At 45.7% G+C, this 17,438-nt stretch overlaps 1 protein-coding gene across 4 annotated transcripts in view; it reads right to left on the bottom strand.

Annotated features, from left to right (window-relative positions):
* Window positions 1–17,438, bottom strand: part of LOC119184640 (uncharacterized) — a 91,853-nt gene that overhangs the window by 46,844 nt on the left and 27,571 nt on the right. For 3 of the 4 annotated variants that reach the window (XM_075890473.1, XM_075890472.1, XM_075890474.1), the window contains exon 2: window positions 65–425. The exons of the other annotated variant lie outside the window; for it this stretch is intronic. In XM_075890473.1, the coding sequence (XP_075746588.1) occupies window positions 65–425 (361 nt within the window). The remainder of the gene's footprint in view (window positions 1–64; window positions 426–17,438) is intronic. 4 annotated transcript variants of the gene reach the window in all.

Genomic DNA, 17,438 nt, shown 5'->3' on the forward strand with positions numbered 1-17,438 from the left:
TTCTTATTTTCGCCAATTTGGCAGAAAGGAGCCACCAGTCACAACCTTACTGTAGACACCCCACCTGTGTTTGGGGTTTGGCAGGTCCGGTATAGTCATCCCGCATGGCACAGTCCTCAGTGGGCTCTGGCAGGTACTGCTTGTCTACCCTAAATGACTCTATGGCAGTGGTGGCTGCACCTTCACCATCTGGAGCTTTCACGGTGCCACACTCGACAACGAGTGTGTGTGTATTGACTGCTGTGGCGGGCCCCTTCTCTGCCAAATGGGACCCAGAAGCAGCGGTAACGTGGACCTCTTGCTTTCCAAAGCCGGGTTCCCCAATCTTTTCCAATGACGTTGAATGTGCCCTGGGCTTGTGTCGGCGTGGCTTCCGTGTGCCCCACGACAGCTGCTGGAAGTTCGCTGGATCCTTTCCTTGCACACTACAAAAGAATAAAGATACCAAGCCATTCTTGTACCAAAGGCTTCATGTTTTTAAACGTTAAATCTTCAGAAGAATTTGAGATCAGTGCTAAGGGCAAAACACAATTGCCACCAAGAGACGAGTCTTCAGGTGTGTCTCTGTAAGAGGCTCTATGATTGGAAGTGGCCTCCAACATCAGTGGGAGAGCGAAATGCGAAAGGGAACTTTTTTTTCTTTTATCCCCTGAAGGCTGATAACTTCCTTTACTGCGCACCAATTTTAATCATACTTGTTGCACCCGTATCTCAACATTCACTACTGCACACACTTCAAGCGCTGTAAAATGCAGACAAAAACTCCACAGGGCCTCTTTAAACCTACGAGTACACATCTTTAATGACGTGCAATGCAACTGCCACTTCAGGGTGGGGGTGAAACATATGGCTACAGCTTGCCAGAATCCACATCAGAAGCACAGCTTCTCCATTTTGCCAGAAACCGGGGTGAGGGTGGATAGGGTGAAAGTCGAAGTGCCAATGTAGCTACGTGTTTACAGAGGAACTTATTCTTACGAGCAATATCTGAAGTTTACTTAAACAAAGTTTGCCGTACCCCAGTCCGCAACAGAATATATATACAGGACGCATGTGTTTGTGAAGCATGAAAACTACTTCCACTGTACTTTCCAGCAGAATAAGTTTTTTTTTTTTCCACTGTTTTCACAAGCAGAGGAGGTGTGACCAGGTGGTAGAACATTAGCTTGCGGTGCAAACGACCTGGGTTTAATCCCCACTCTCACCCTAACAACCCTGGTTCGGCCCCACTCTGCTCCAGATTTTTTTATCATTTATTTGATTTCATTTGCATCGTTCTCAGTTTTTTGATCACACATGAGAATTTTCGCTCACGACCAACAACGCTGACGCAGGCATCGAAATTTCTGCGAAACATTTCTGCCATCGCGTTATAAATCGATATTCGTACAAGGAAACGTATATTTACGGATATTTACAATGTTTACACGCGGCGACAACAGCTGGCACACTGGCGGACTGGGACCAGTATCTATCCACTTCGTTGTCTTTTCTTCCAGGCAGAGACTTTCTACCGCTTTATGCCCCAATCCCACTACTGCCTTGTGGCACTACCCAATGGCGTTAAAGCGCTGACCCGGCGCTTGTCACGGAAGCGGAGTGTTGGGTGACACATAAAGCTTCAGTCTTGTGACGTAGACAACAGTAGATGGTGGTGGCATTGAGTGCGCTGCATGACTCGATGTATCCCGTAGGTGAGGTCAGTGACCTTGCGCAGGACTTTGTATGGTCCATCATAGCAAAATAGAAGCTTTTCAGAGAGGCCGATGTGATGACATGGGGTCCAGAAGAGTACAGAGAACCGGGTGTATGCGAAACTTCATGGTGGCGATCATATCTATCTTTCTTAGAGGCTTCAAAAAGTATGAGCCATTCTCGTGCAATCAGTCGCGCTGTGCCGGCTCGCTCTATGGCATCGCAGACGTATGTGACAGGGGAGCTTGAACCAGCGGGCAGGAGTGTATCAAGAGGCAGAGAGGGTTCACGTCCATAAAGAAGGTAGAACGGGGAATAGCCTGCGGGGTCATGTCTGGAGGAGTTGTAAGTGAAGGTGACGTGGGGTGACCTTGTGTCCCAGTCACAGTGTTCTGGAGAAACATACATCGACAACATGTCAGTGATAGTGCTATTCAGGTGCTCTGCAAGTCTATTAGTTTGCGGATAGTATGCCGTTCTAAATTTATGGTTCGTGGAACAGGAGCATACGATATCCTGGACGACATGAGAGAAAAAGTATCGGCCTTGGTCAGTAACAAGCTGTTGAGAAGCACCGCTATGCAAAATGATGTCATGCAGTAGAAAGTCGGCGACATCGGTAGCGCAGCTGGTTGGGAAAGGTGGGTGATCACGTAACATGTCGCGTAGTTGGTCACCACGGTAACCCGTTTGTTCCCAGAGGCAGAAGTGGGAAATGGCCCGAGAAGGTCGAGTCCTATGCGGTAGAATGATTCAGCAGGGATCTCAATAGGGTGGAGGAGGCCAGCTGGAAGCGTTGTTGGTCGTTTTCGACATTGACAAAGGTTGCAGCTGGCGACATACTTTTGCACAGAATGATGTAAGCATAGCAAAAAAAAAACAGCATCGCACGTGATCATTAGTGCGGCTGCCTCCCAGATGACCGGCGGCAGGTTCATGAAGCTGTCAGAGAACATCTACATGCAAATGGGAAGGCACGACGAGAAGGCGGTCAGTATCATTAGGGCGCATGTTGTGGCGGCAGAAAACCCCTTCATGAAGGAAATACAAGTTCCGAGAAGTGGGTAGAGTAGCGGAACTCAGGCTTTCTATGATGGGAAGTAAGTCCGGGTCGCAGCGTTGCTCAGAAGCGATATCAAGAAAGTCTGGTATTGATAAGTCGCAAGCCTCAGTAGCTCTCTCTGTGGCGTCTGGCAGATTCACTGAATACCATGACAGGCAGTCGGCGTCCTGATGGAGGTGACCAGTGTTATACACGACTGAGGAGGTGTATTCTTGGAGGAAGAGAGACCAACGACCGAGACGTCCCACGGGATACTTGAGCGACGAAAGCCGGCAGAGCGCATGATCAGTTACAACAGTAAAACTGCGGCTGAACAGGTACGAGCGAAATTTAGCGACAGCCCAAACAAGAGCAAGACACTCTCTTTCAGTGATGGAATAGTCCTTCTCGGCAAGGGACAAAAGGCGGCTGGCAAAGGCAAACAGCACCAATTCTGTGACCACTCGCATCAGTGCGAACTTCAGTCGGTGCAGTGTAATCGAAGTGGGCTAATATTGGCGTAGTCGTGAGGGCTGCAATGAGCGCCAAAAATGCAGCACTTTGAGGCGAAATCCTTAGAGGGTCCTTTTTTTTGAGAAGCTCGATAAGAGGCCGCAAAATATCGACCTAATTCCGGACAAAGCGATGGAAATAAGAGCACAAACCAAGGAAGCTCCGGACATCCTTAGCAGAAGAGGGTATGAGAAATTGTGTCACTGTGCGAATTTTGTCCGGATCGGGCTGTACCTCAGAAACGTTAACGAGGTGACCAGTTACAGTTATTTAACGTTAACGAGGTGACCAGTTACAGTTATTTAGGAACAGCAACGGTATTTGGAAGAGTTCAGTTGGAGAATATTGGACAGTCCCTTAAGATGGCTCCCAAAGATCGGTGAAAAAAGAATATTATCTAAGTAGCACACGCAAGTAGACCATTTTAAGCTGCACCAGAAGGGAATCCATCATACGCTCAAAGGTGGCTGGCACATTGCAAAGCCCAAACAACATTACTTTAAATTGGTATAACCCATCGTGGGGTTACAAATACTGTTTTCTTCAGGTCCCGTGGGTCAACAGCGATTTGCCAATAACCAGATGAAAGGTCAATGAACGAGAAAAACTTGGCGAAATGAAGGCAATCAAGGGCGTCACCTATTCTTGGTAAGGAGTAAACATCCTTCTTAGTGACCTTGTTGAGATGTCTATAGACGACGTAAAACCGCCACGTATTGTCCTTCTTGCCAAGCATGACCAAGGATGCCCATGGGCTAGATGAGTGTTGGACGACGCCTTTGGCGAGCATTTTCTCGACCTCTTTCTGGATGACAGAGCGTTCGGCAGCAAAGACAGGGTAAGGGCGGCAATGTATTGGGTTGGCATCACCAGTGTTGATATGATGGGTCACAACTGATGTCTGGCCTAAAGGGTGGTTGTCAAGATCGAATATGTCCGCATAGAATGTCAAGAGACTGTGGAGGTCTTGAGCTTCGGAGGAGGAAAGATCTGGGGCTATCATTTTGGCATTGTCAATGCTTGAAAGGTTGGCAGCAGTGAGCAAGTTGACGTGCGGACTAGGCTGCGCAGCTGGCAGTTCAGAGATATCACACTCTTGCAACGACGACACGACGCCTTGTTTAATACCAGCAGGCAGCACGTGCACGGTGAAACCAAAGTTCAAAAGAGACAAATAGGTCTGTACTCTCACCACCGTGTGCGAGACAGCAATGGAATGCTTTAACACGTCTGTAATGGGTGAAACGACATTCGCCATCGCGAACACGCCAATCACACATGCGCTGCACGCAAATCTCGGCTTGCGGCGGAAGATGCAGGAACTCGGTTGCACAAAGGTGGCTTTAAGCATCACAGGCGACGGCGGCGTCAAAAGGTAGTTCCAGCCGAAGAACTGCTTGTCAAGCTGTCGATAAGGGCAGAGTGCGCAGAAAGTTGAAACCGAGAGTCACATCATGTGGGCACTGCTCAAGCACGGTGAATAATACGACGGTCCGACGGCCAGCAATACATACGCGAGAGGTGCACATTCGATAAGGGCAGAGTGCGCAGAAAGTTGAGACCGAGAGTCACATCATGTGGGCACTGCTCAAGCACGGTGAATAATACGACGGTCTGACGGCCAGCAATACATACGCGAGAGGTACACATGCCGAGAAGTAGATGTGCTCCCATCAGCAAGCATTACTGCACACTTAGGAAGCATGATCACTTTGCACAGTTTACTACAGAGAGCAGTGCTCATGACTGAAATTTGTGCATGTGTCTATGAGGGATGTAACTGTTACGTCATCCACCAAAAAGTCCAAAATATTACCACATGTAGGAATCGTCAACAGATTTTCAGACCGGGTCGTTTATGCAGAGTCACCTCGGGGAGCAACATGTTCTAGATTCCCGAGGTTGAGGGCCTAGGTCGTGCAGGAGACCTGGATCGAAGAGTCATTGGCGAGAGAGATTAGCAGCCTTGGGGTGATGGTGACCGGCTGAACCTTCGGCCCTGAACGTTAGTAGCAGCAGGCTGGGGATCTTATGTAGAAAACGGGCGAAAGTTGCCTCCAAGCGACGCCATGTCCCAGTGTTCCAGGATGAATTGGACGCCCAATGATTGTGACAGTAGCACGCAATGTGTCATGTGCGAGAGCAGTAGAAGCAGATCGGTCGATCGTCTGACGTCCTCTATTAAGCAGGGTTCTGGTAGCGGGAAGGGTAGCGTGAAGGGTTCACCGGGATCTGGTTAACTGAAGCCACACTCTCGGTAGTACGAACAGTGCAAACAGGTGTGATGCCGAAATTTGCTATTTCTTGGCGAACGACGGCTTGGATGAGGGAGACGGTGAATGCATTGTCTTGAGGGCCGTCGGCTGCAAGAGCCATTGCTTCCAGTTCGCGGCAGGGGATTCGGGTGACACTGTCCGATGATGTAGCTTGCGTGAACTTGGGGCAGTCTTTGCAGGTCTATGTGGCTGCAGTATTAGGCAGACGCGTATACTGGCAACTGATGAGACAGCTCTAGGCGTGCTCGAAGCGCTGACATTCTTTCACAACGGCATCGACTGTGTCGCAACCTTTAATGATCAACAGATTAAGGGCATCGTCGGCAATTCCCTATAATATGTGGGCGATTGTGTCAGTTTCGCACATGTTCTCATCAACCTTACAACAGAGGCCCAGTAGGTCTTGTATATAAGACACATATACGATACCGTCGATATCTGCACGCGGCATTCAAGGTCTTTCCTCGAGGCCTGCTGACGCCCAAATGGCCTGCTGAACAACTTGACAAGCTTCAGTTTGCAAATGTCCCAGCTGGTCGACCCCGACTCATGCATCTCATACCCGATGAGTGCCGCAACCCGCAAGTAAAATACAACAATGGCCAGCATCAACGTGGGTTCCCACATATAGTATTTTCTCACGCGCTATACAATGCGATCAAATCTTCGACATTCACCTTGTCCTTGCCGGCGCCCGAGAAGGTTCTGGGGTCTTGTGGAGGCAGGAGAATTAGAGCAGGCAGCAGCTGCTGCTGCTGCTGCTGCTGCGGCTGCTGTTGCTTATGTAGGTTAGCCTGTTGAGCTATTGCAGGAAAAAAGATGGCAACCGTTCTGAAGTTCCGTGTTGGTTTGCCGGGAGAAACAGTTAGGCGTACCCAGCACCTCCACCGATAATCTTACAAGGAAATGTATATTCACAGATATTAACAATGTTCACATGCCACGACAATGGTTGGCACACTGGCAGGCTGGGACCAGTTTATCTACCTTCGTGGTAGAAAAACTGGCAGAGCAGGCTAGTGCAGAACAGGGGCCCTGTAATATTATATCACTTGTTCATGTTTTTATTATGCTGCGACTGGCCGATGCAGTTATAGATGGGAACGAAAAACACTCTTTATGGACTGTTCAAAGCATGTGCTGCTTCACGAAAATAATTTTTTTTTTCAGCGAAAAGCATTACTATCACCGCTGCTCTGTCAAAGCTGTGATCACACCATTGCGACTAATATTTTTAAATAGTTGAGTTTTCCTGTGCTAGAAGCGCAAAGAAAGGTTTCCACTTTAATTTCCGATAAATATGATCAGCCTTGCTCATAGCAACTTGAGGCGATGGCGGCATGCTTGCAAAGTGGCGACGAATAAAGCGGTGAACTCGTGCTCAGTGGGAAGCTAAGTAGAAAAAATTTCTGAATATACCCGTGGTTCCTCAAGGGTTGCTTCACATTTAAAACAGAATTTTTTGCGAGCTGTCTTTAGTGAGAAAATATTTTCTGTTGAGGAGGCCGCCATCAACTTAAGGTGGTAGGCCAGTCAAAAACAAACATTTTTTTAAGGGCAGCCAGCATTGAAATAACTTTTTCCTCAAAACAAGCATGTCTTATTTAATTTACCCAGCTATTTACAGTGCAAAATACTGAATATTTATTTATTGGGTGGGAGGTAATCTTTGTCAAAAATAGCATTAAAAGTGCTAGACACGCCAGCTGTGATAAGTGACTAATGGGTGGCTTTATTCAGTAAAGCTTTGACATTTGTGTAACTAATGGCTGGAGCTATGCAGTGAACTGGAATAAGTATTATGCAGTGAATATCAAGGAAGTAATGCCAAAAAACAAAAAAACGGGGGAAAAGAGCCAATTTAGAGTGAACCTGTTGGAAAATTCAGCTGTAAACTAAAAAATATTCTATGGATTTCTTTTATTCTAGTTCACTGCACAGATATATATGTTGTAAATCATTGTGCGAAATTTCAGTTCAATGTATACGCTGAGAAATACGCTATAAAAATTTGCGCTGATTGATTGATTGACATGTGGGGTTTAACGTCCCAAAACCACCATATGATTATGAGAGACGCCGTAGTGGAGGGCTCCGGGAATTTCGACCACCTGGGGTTCTTTGACGTGCACCCAAATCTGAGTACACGGGCCTACAACATTTCCGCCTCCATCGGAAACGCAGTCGCCGCAGCCGGGATTTGAACCCGCGACCTGCGGGTCAGCAGCCGAGTACCTAAGCCACTAGACCACCGCGGCGGGGTAAAAGTTTGCGTCGCAACATTTTGAGCAAATTGTTATTTCCAAAAAAACGTTAAACAAAGATTTCCGAGCTTTTAAAGAGGGTCACAATTTTCGCATGCAGGCCTAAAATGCACCAGATTCATAGCTGGGCCCTTCTGCGGAAACATTATTGCCTCCTTTTGTTTGCGTGGCTGCTCGTCTTTTCTTCCTGGCCTGTTGTGTCCCATCCGCTGACTTGCGTTTAGCATTCTGCATGTGCAGGTGATCCCTGGCAATGCAAGCTTTCGTCGTGTGGTACCCCGGTTCTATGCCAGCTTGACTCAGAAAATCTAGGGTGCTTACACTGCCATTATTAAAGTTTGCCACAGCATCATGCAAGGCAAACATTACTGTAGGCAAGCTTACGTAGACTTCTTCGGGTGCCCGCTGCCATATTAGACCATTGAAACACTCATTAACATTTTGAGTCTTTTCATGAAGGCACTTCATTAGAAGTTCATCAGAGCACAGATCACTGTAGACAGTTTTAACTTTGTTGAGCACATCATTTGGAGGCCCTCCTTTGTGTACATATTTCCCATGGCCGGGTGCTTCGACCCTTTGGTATCCGCACCAGCTTTTCGGTCCAAGTGGACACAGGCCATGTCTCGGCTGCTTGTAGGTAGAGCTGAAATGAAAAAAAAAAAAAAAAAAAAAGACTGGCAAGGATAGCCTTTATCATTGCAGAAAGGTTGCCCACATTAGCCCTTATGGCGATGCCATAGTAGTTTTGCAGGCGGTCAATGAGGGCATCAGTGAGCTTTCCCTTACCAACGAGTCCACGCACTGTCTTCTTCAGTTTTCTGAGGCGGCAGCCAACACGCTTCTTGACATGCCCAATACATTCCAGTTTCTGCACACTGTCCTTTCCATACATGTCTTCGACAGCGGCATAGCTCTTGGAATCACCATCGCCGTAGTACTGCAGGTACTTGAAATCTCTTTTGCCTTTCGACCTTTCAAATATTCGGTATAGACCAACCGTCTCCAGAGTGCCAGCACTTCCTTCATGGTTTGCTTGACAGTAAGTGTGGTTTGCCTTCCATTCCTGGTACGAAACACTATCTTGCCTCAACTTGCTTTTGGTTTTACAAGACTTACACGAACTAGAAAGGGCCTCTACATCAATAACCTTTCCCGTGTCAACAGAAATCACAGACACACAACGGTTCAAAGAAGAATGGCCACGCTTCTGCCACGTGCCATCACCTGAAACACCACACTCTGCACTCCCCACAACACGACGAACTTCCACAGCAGCATCAGTCATAGACTTCGACGCCACTTCTCCTGCCGCTGCAGAAAGCAGAGATGACAATTCGTCGTAGGCGGAGTGAAGTGGAGGAGTAGGCATGTTCATCACATTGGAAAACGTTTTCGCACCAGCGTGCCCTTTTTCTAACTAGCACATCACGTAAACCAGACGCAAATTGTTCTCATTGGCATGACCCACCTTTCTTGTCGGTTAAAATGGGCGCTTGAACCCACAGTCAGTACACACGACCGCACAAGCCAAGCATATCCTTTGGTGAGAGCGTTCCTCAAGCTTTAGTGTTGTGTTCATGCATTCGGAACATGCCAGCCATGAAAACACTGAAGAAAGAATACCAATGTCCATTATTCTGTTCTTTTGGAGTGCAGAATTCTCTAGTGGAGCCTGGTACGCCTTGTTTATGTCCCCAAGCATCTTCACGGTCGCCGAAATACCGGCGTCTGTGTCAGTAGGCAGCCTCGTCGTCGTGTAGCAATTTCCAGCCAACTTGCACTTCCTTGTCTTCTGTGTTCTGCACTTTCCCATGCTGGTTGTAATATGGTCCAGGTGGCCTAAGGATACAGCCATAGTAGCATTGACATGTGTAACAAATGCAGAACAAAGCCTGACGTAGCCTGACAGAGGCAAACAACGAAAATTCAGACGAGCATCGTGCGTCCCCCTCGTGGCTGTTGCTAGAGATTATTGAAGACTTTTAAACACAAAGTTGCATTTAATGACATCATCTTATATAACAGTCACAATAAAATGCATAAAGTATTTTGAATAGCATTAATATAGATGAAACAACACTTGCTTTTGAAAGCGATTTTTCAAAACCGAAACCACAGTTGGAAATGTGGTTTCGGTTTTGCTATAGGAGCATAGGGTATAGAAAACTTGCTGTAACTCGCAAACTAATGACGCTAGGAGGATAGTTTTTGTTGCAACATATATGTGAATGTTTGGGCGTGCAAGGAAAACAAAACACTAAAAATTTATTTTGCGAAAAAAAAAAAGACTTTTGAAGGTGGCCTACCACCTTCATTGTATTCATTCTGAAAGTTGTGAGGTAACCATGATGCATAAAAAACGTCGCGTGTATTGCTATTACAGCATAACCTCGTTACAACAGACTTTCATAGTGAAGAGGATTTGGTCTGTTGTAAAAGGAGTCTGTACAATCCATGTACTGTTACAACAGACATTTACGTAAACACGTAATGAGTCTGTTATAACAGGAGAGAATTGAAAGTCACAAACATAGTCAAATTACGGATTTATTAAATGTTTTGAAAGAAGCTAGTCAGCTTTGCCTGTACTGTGTGGCCGACAGCTTTAGACACTATACGTGTCTTCATTATGACAAGTGTGTTCATTTCATCTGAAGTCGTGGCCTGTTGTTCAAAATAGCTTTTGAGCCCTTGAATGTAGTCCAACGCCTGAGAAGTTGTGACCTCCTCTGTGACAATCCCTGAGTTGCCTTCTTCATTTTGTTCTTCTTCTTGCTCAGCATTAGGCACTTGGCGAATTTGGGCTACAATCTCTTCATCTGTCAGCTGCTCTGAGCTGACCAGGTCATCATCTGCAGTGACCAGGTTATCATCTGCAGTGACGTAATCAGAAAACTGCTGGCTCCCAAAGGCCTCCTCGACAGCTGACCACACACCAGGATCTGGTTGGTCTTCCTGTGGCAAGCAGTCTGTGCAGTCGCTGTCAACTCGGAAACCTGCTTTCCTAAAGCAATTCTTTACGATTCATGGCTGAATCTGCGCCCATACAGTTGACAGCACCTGCATGGCAAAATTCAGGTCGATCACTGAGTCCCGCTTCTGCTGCATGTCAAAAAGCAAACGCTCAGCAAGGCGTGAGCGGTACCGTGACTTCACTGAGTGCACAATACCTTGGTCAATCGGCTGAGCTTTTGACGTTGTGTTCGGTGGAAAGTACGCCACCTTCGTTGCATGAAGCCCGGGAAGCTGCATATGGCTTGAGCAATTGTCCAGGAATAGTATCACATTCCTTTTCTGCTTCACCATCTTGCTGTCAAAATCGAGTAGCCATTTGTTAAAAATATCTTTTGTCATCCAAGCACTTTTGTTGGAGTGCCAGTCTACGGGAACGTGCATATTGCGCATGCACCGTGGTCTTCTCGACTTCCCTATCACCAGGAGTTTTTCTTTCTCACTCCCGTCCATATTGCAGCAGAAGAGAACGCTAATGCGCTCCTTAGATTTCTTGCCGCCGTGGCATGTGTCATCGCCAAAACAAAAAGTCTTGCCTGGTTTTAACTTATAAAAAATGCCGCTTTCATCGGCATTGAATACATCCCGCGGTACGTAGCCTTCAAGGTGTGCAGGTAGAACATCTGCTATCCAGTCGGCTACAACAGTGTCGTCGACGCTGGCAGACTCTCCAGAAAGGCACTTAAACGCGATGGCATGCCTAGATTTAAATCCGCTCAGCCAGCCTTCGCTGCACTGGAACTGTTCTTGGTTAAGAACAACGGCAAGTTGCTCCGCGCGTTTTCGTAGCAGCAGTCCGTTAACGGGTATAGCAGGGCCTCTTCAACGTCAGGATATGAAGCTTCGCGGAGCCGGAACCTCTTGGGTTGCAAGTCACCTGAGACTTTCTTCGCCAAGACTACCTCTTTGGCGTTGATGATAGTGCTAACCGTCTGCTTCGACAAGCCGTAGGCCATGGCGACGTCCACCTGCTTCTTTCCCTTCTCAACTTGCTCGATGATATCAAGCTTGTCTTTAAGGGAAATCTGCTTGCGCTTCGTCGCTTTCTGACGCATGGCGTTGGCTGATGCGTTCGGCTCCATCGGTTCCATCACACCACGATCACGTCCGCAATGCACAGAGGCCAACAGGATACACAATGACAAACCATGAGGCCAAACAGCCCCAACTGCCCCAATTGAACAAAGCGAAGTACACGGCGCCAGGGCGCCAGCAGCGCCTGTGCCGGGCCGAGCATAAGCGCCACTAAACCTTTTATTCCGAGAGGGGCCGCTACCAAGCGCATGCTTTCTATTTATTTTTCACTTTGACCACAGTTTTATGCAAGTGGTCACTATTGTCCGTTACGAGTCTAAGATTTTTTTATCTTTTATCTTTATGCTATTTTGACAACATTGCAATCATTGCAAATTATGGCTCGCTAAATGCAACAGAAGTCGAAGTCAGCACCTGCAGCCAGATCAATCCAAGCCAAGCGCGGCCTCCCTGAAATGGCCGCCGCTTGTGTTGACACCGCCGGCGTGCTTTTCCCGTGCCGCAACTATGCCTACAGATGCCTGAAATCGGAAACAATTGAATCTCGGATGTCCGTGATAGAAAAGTCCGCTGTAAAGAAGGCCTGACCACCTTGCTGGCGTCACAATTTAGTCAATTATATCCGAATGTCCGTTGTACCCAAGTCCGTTGTAAACGAAGCTCAATCAATGGAAAAGATAGGGAGATCAGCATAACGCCGCGAATTGGTACGTAGTATCCGAATGTCCGTTGTATCCGAGTCCGTTGTAACGAGGTTATACTGTACATGCATGACCAACAGGTATGTGTTGTCCTAGTACATGCTGCTTAAAACTGACTGTCGTTTTTTGCGCGATTGAACGATTGCTGGTTGTATGAAAAATCACATGAAAGTGCAAGTGCGTCGAAGAAGTTGTCTCTCCTTTAAGGTGTGTATATGTATGTGTATATATATATATATATATATATATATATATATATATATATATATATACCGAACCTGCGACCTCTCGCAAATTCGGTTCCTGTCCAGGGCAAGTCATCTTTTCACCACTTTTCTTTCTTCGCAAATACAATACAATTTGGTCTAAAAACTTGCCCTATATTTTCCTTGGCATTATTGTATGTTACATATAAATAATGTGTGAAAGAGGGAAAAAGGAGCCCTTTAATATACACTTTATATATATATAGGGAAGAGAAGAGACAACTTGGCGGTTACCTTAAATTAAACTTACTTCCAATGGTTTCGACCGATGGACCGGTCTTCGTCGGGGTTCGCGAACAATATATATACATTTTGGGATATATATGTATATATATAAGGGATTTTTAGCTATACCTTTTGGAAGAGATGAAATTATCAAATAGGTTCAAGCGGATATGCTGGATTTCAACTGAACCAAATGGAATCTATCTGGGTCATTTGAATCGAGTTGGATCGCCAAATCACAGCTCACTTTCTTGAACTATGCAGTTCAGATGAAAATTTGCGTGCACCATTTTGTCAAAAAACTATTTATCAAGTGCTTTAACTTAGTTTACTTGCAAAATATTGAAATAAACATTTCATCAAATGCAAATGTTATAGTTGGACACCAAAATTTGGCTACATTAATTCAAATGGTATCAGAAGAGTTGGATATTACACAACACGACGATCTAAAGTGCTCCATATGGCTCGATTGAAAAAAGTATAACTGAAAAATGCAACCTTTTTTTTTTTCTATCTTCCTAGTAGACCTGAAAAGATCATGACAGGAAATCCGCTGCTCCTTTGGCAATGTTATTACGTGCAAAGGAAACCAGGTTGAAGCGGTCATTTATTAGGTCATGAACTCAAGCGCAGGAGGGGCCAACGGGTTGAATTTTGCAGCATTGTCGCCTTCTCTCTAGGTCCAGCTCAGGGTAGCCAGCACGTTTACTCATCTTCATTGTTCTTGCAAGTATGCGCAACAATATTGAGCTTTGTTATCTTTCCGTTATCTGCCAGGATCAGAGAGTGGTGCCAACACCGTGCAGCTCAGGGAGCGGGGAGGATGCAACTTTGGAGCTGCTCTGGAGTAGTAAAAGGTACCTCTTGGAGCTTTGCAAGTTACATTTGGAGCGAATTTCTAGGGTCACGCATTACTGTTGATTAGAAGTGTGTTTCTGCTAAGCACAAAATATTTTGGTGGTTTCTACTAAAGATACAATACTGATGGAGTGACTTAGCACAAGTACATGCTCTAAAGATTAAAACATTACTGCTGAAAGTGCAGCAACTCAAAGAAAAAGACATGCAATGCTTTGGATAGCTACTAGGCCTTAGATGAATATAAAAAACGTTAATGTTGAAATGTTAAAATGGCCATAAAGAACAGATCTCGCAAGAACAGCAACTGAAGATTAAAGATAGATCTCGCAAGAACAGCAACTGAAGATTAAAGTTATTGAATGTTATCCTAGTATTAAAGTCAACAGGACTCTTAAAAATTAACTAAGAAACATTATGCTCCAGTCACTAAAACACCACAGCTGACATAACCACGGGGAACATGGAGATAAGCGATACGCTCGTCGATCTGGCCCTCACAGTTGTGGTCCATTCGAAGTTCAAGATCTCCCAGATGACTGAAGAGCGGAAGCTGCGACATTACGACTTGTTGACGAAGAGTGCCATACACTAGAACACTTCTTATAAAAGTGCCCTAATCAGTAACGGAAGCAATGAAGACCATTAAGAAGCTTAGTGGGATAATCATAAGATGAGCAGGTAAGTGCCCCAGAGTGGCTGGCCGACGTTTCCATAGGAAGACCTATCTTTTTCAAAACCGCCGTGTCATCCTTGGCGTGTTAGGTTTGATGACGTCACCACTAGCCCCTTTAAAACTAATATGCCAAGAATGACACGGCGCCTTTGAAAAAGATAGCATCTCCTATCGATATGTCAGCCAGCCAGTCCGAGGCACTTCACCTGTTCATCTTATGATTATCCCACTACGCTGTTTCCTTCTGTCGGCTCCCATCAAGATTTTGTTAAGAAGCTTAACGCTTTCACTCACGCGGTGCAAGATTCATGCACGGTGTTCACATATGCGAGAACTGAAATACAATGAAACTGAACTACACGGGATATGTATGAGGCAGTGTCCATGCATATCCAACGCATGTTGCTCGCTTGATAATAAGAGTAGGCTAAATATGGCACTGTACGGTCATTTATACACAACTTCATGCAGCATGTCAAATTGGTACAGAATGGCACAATTGACACAGCCCTTTCACCCACGAATGTTCTTACCTTTCCTTCCATGCATGTTTGTACCACGTCCAATAACCTTGTGAGCGTCCTCAATCAACGTTGGGGGCAATAAGATTTGAGTTATTTTTGGTCGTCTTTGTTTATGGAAAGTGTTACTTGTGAAGATCAGCGCATTCGAGCGGTTTTTAGAGTTGCACTGGGCAATACAACCGGTATGGCCCAGTCCAACTACAACAGGTCTGTATAACCTGCGCAATCTGTACTGCCCAGTCTGTATCGCACAAAACACATTTCAAGTATTGACGGTTATGCCATCACCTGCTGGTCTCTGGCATCAATGTGCGTTCAGCGGAAATTCACCTTTGGAAACTTCCAGCTCAACTCGTTTTTGTATAGCTTTCGCATTTGTTCCTGGCCATGGCTGCTCGTGCTTTGGTGTTTTATGCGAATAAAATTATTCCAATGAAGCGTTCGCAACTCAAGCACATCTGTTTCAAGCCAGGATGCAGTCTGCAAGTCTGAACTAATTTCATAACATTGTTTTCTGATTGATGAACATAGCAAGAAACACCTACATTGCACCGATCACATAAGAAATTTGGAGTCTGCAAGTATGAACTAATTTCATAACATTGTTTTCTGATCGATGGACATAGCAAGGAACACCTACATTGCAGCAATCACATAAGAAATTTGGATTTATACAAACAGCACATAGGTTTGTTAAGCCCACTTTATTGAAGGCCCTGTAAAGCTCAGCTCCAACTATTGGCAGACAGGTAATGTCCAGATGTTAGATTAATTGAAGGCCCCCAGTCACAGGAAATATGTAGGACGCTGTTGTCTTCCACCCTTTGCAGATAAGTGCGCTGACATTAGAAGTAGATAGCAAAATGCGAGAGATAAAACTGAAAACTCATCGCAAAGGTGTTCCTGGTGTAGTTTCAGCCCCGTGACTGATGTGTACTGTTCGAAACATGGGACACAAAGCAGCTGCACTGAACATAAATCAATCTGTGCAAGCAAATGACTCGTCGCCTGTTTTGCTGGCGGCGATGAACATTGCGACGTTCTAGCTAAGTTATTTTTCATAGGGACATGGACTGTAGGTTTGGGTGGGTTTAACTTATGTTAGAATCATGGATAGCTTACTTGTAAAATAAACAATAATTGTTCCCATGACCTAGCCCAAGTTGACGTCATCGTATATTGAGTGCATTTTATAATTTCTCAGTCACACCGTATACTTCATATCGCGAGCGATTTCGATCACCGCAGATATCTATAAAAGGGGCCCAGTGTAACACAGGTGCAGAAAAATCCTGAGGTTGTTTGCTTAGGCGAAAACACAAATATGTTAATGGTACGACAGGAGGCAGGTTTTGACCTCTAGTCAAAAAGCTAAATTGTATAACTTCACCATGTGTCTGGATACTCTATTACATGTAGACAACGTGGGTGCGGCGCTTTGAAGACATGGACAGGAAGAAGACGGGTGTGTCCTGTTTCTTCCCTGTCTGAGTCTTCAAACATACCCGTGTTCATCGTCGACATGCAGAACTAACTGGCCATATTAAGTGCCCTGACTAACTTCTTTTCTGGTTAAGGCATTTTTCGTTTCTACCTCTACCAGTTCTACCAGTGGCTCCAGTTTCTACCAGTGGCTCCTTCTGTAGTCACTGGATATTGCTCTAAACACATGCTAAGGAATAGGCCAGAAATAATAGAGCAGCAAACTTGGAACACACTACGAAAACACCACAGGGATGATCAAAAAAGCATTGCAGGAAGTGGAGCACTGGAAGTCTTCTTGGGTAGGTTGTTTGGCGCGAGCCAGCTTGTTTACAAACACTGAAACCACCTATATATGTTTATCGCAAATATTGGTGTTCTTGAATATTGGTGTTCTTGATAGCATGATGTCAATGCATCTTGATGCCGTAGATGTTTAAAAATACACGAAAGGCAGTGCATGCCAGTTTGTGCAAGCATCCATTCTATGGTTCTCATTTGCACAAGAACGCGGACGACTGACAGTCAATGGTGTGATCAAGTACCAGGGCATACCAAAGGGGAAAAGTTAGAGAGAATCACTCGAAATTTTTGACGCCCAGCCACAGAAAATTCAACAGAGGCGGGCTGGAAAGTAAGTCCTGTGTACAACGGGGGGAGGGGGGCAGCGCCCAACGAGGTTGGCTCTGTTGGAATGCGCGCTCTCAAGTTTCCCCCCCCCCCCCCCCCCCGAGCATTTCAAACAAGGATATTTTTACGGGGTCGGGAGCAGAGGTTTTATGTGAAACTTGTAGTCGGTGAACGCATAGAGTTTCCTAATATACACTAGAGGGAACTCTGGCACTAGTGTCTATGGGAGCTGC

The sequence above is a fragment of the Rhipicephalus microplus genome, chromosome 3 (assembly GCF_043290135.1).
Source record: "Rhipicephalus microplus isolate Deutch F79 chromosome 3, USDA_Rmic, whole genome shotgun sequence".
Taxonomy (NCBI): Eukaryota; Metazoa; Arthropoda; class Arachnida; order Ixodida; family Ixodidae; genus Rhipicephalus; species Rhipicephalus microplus.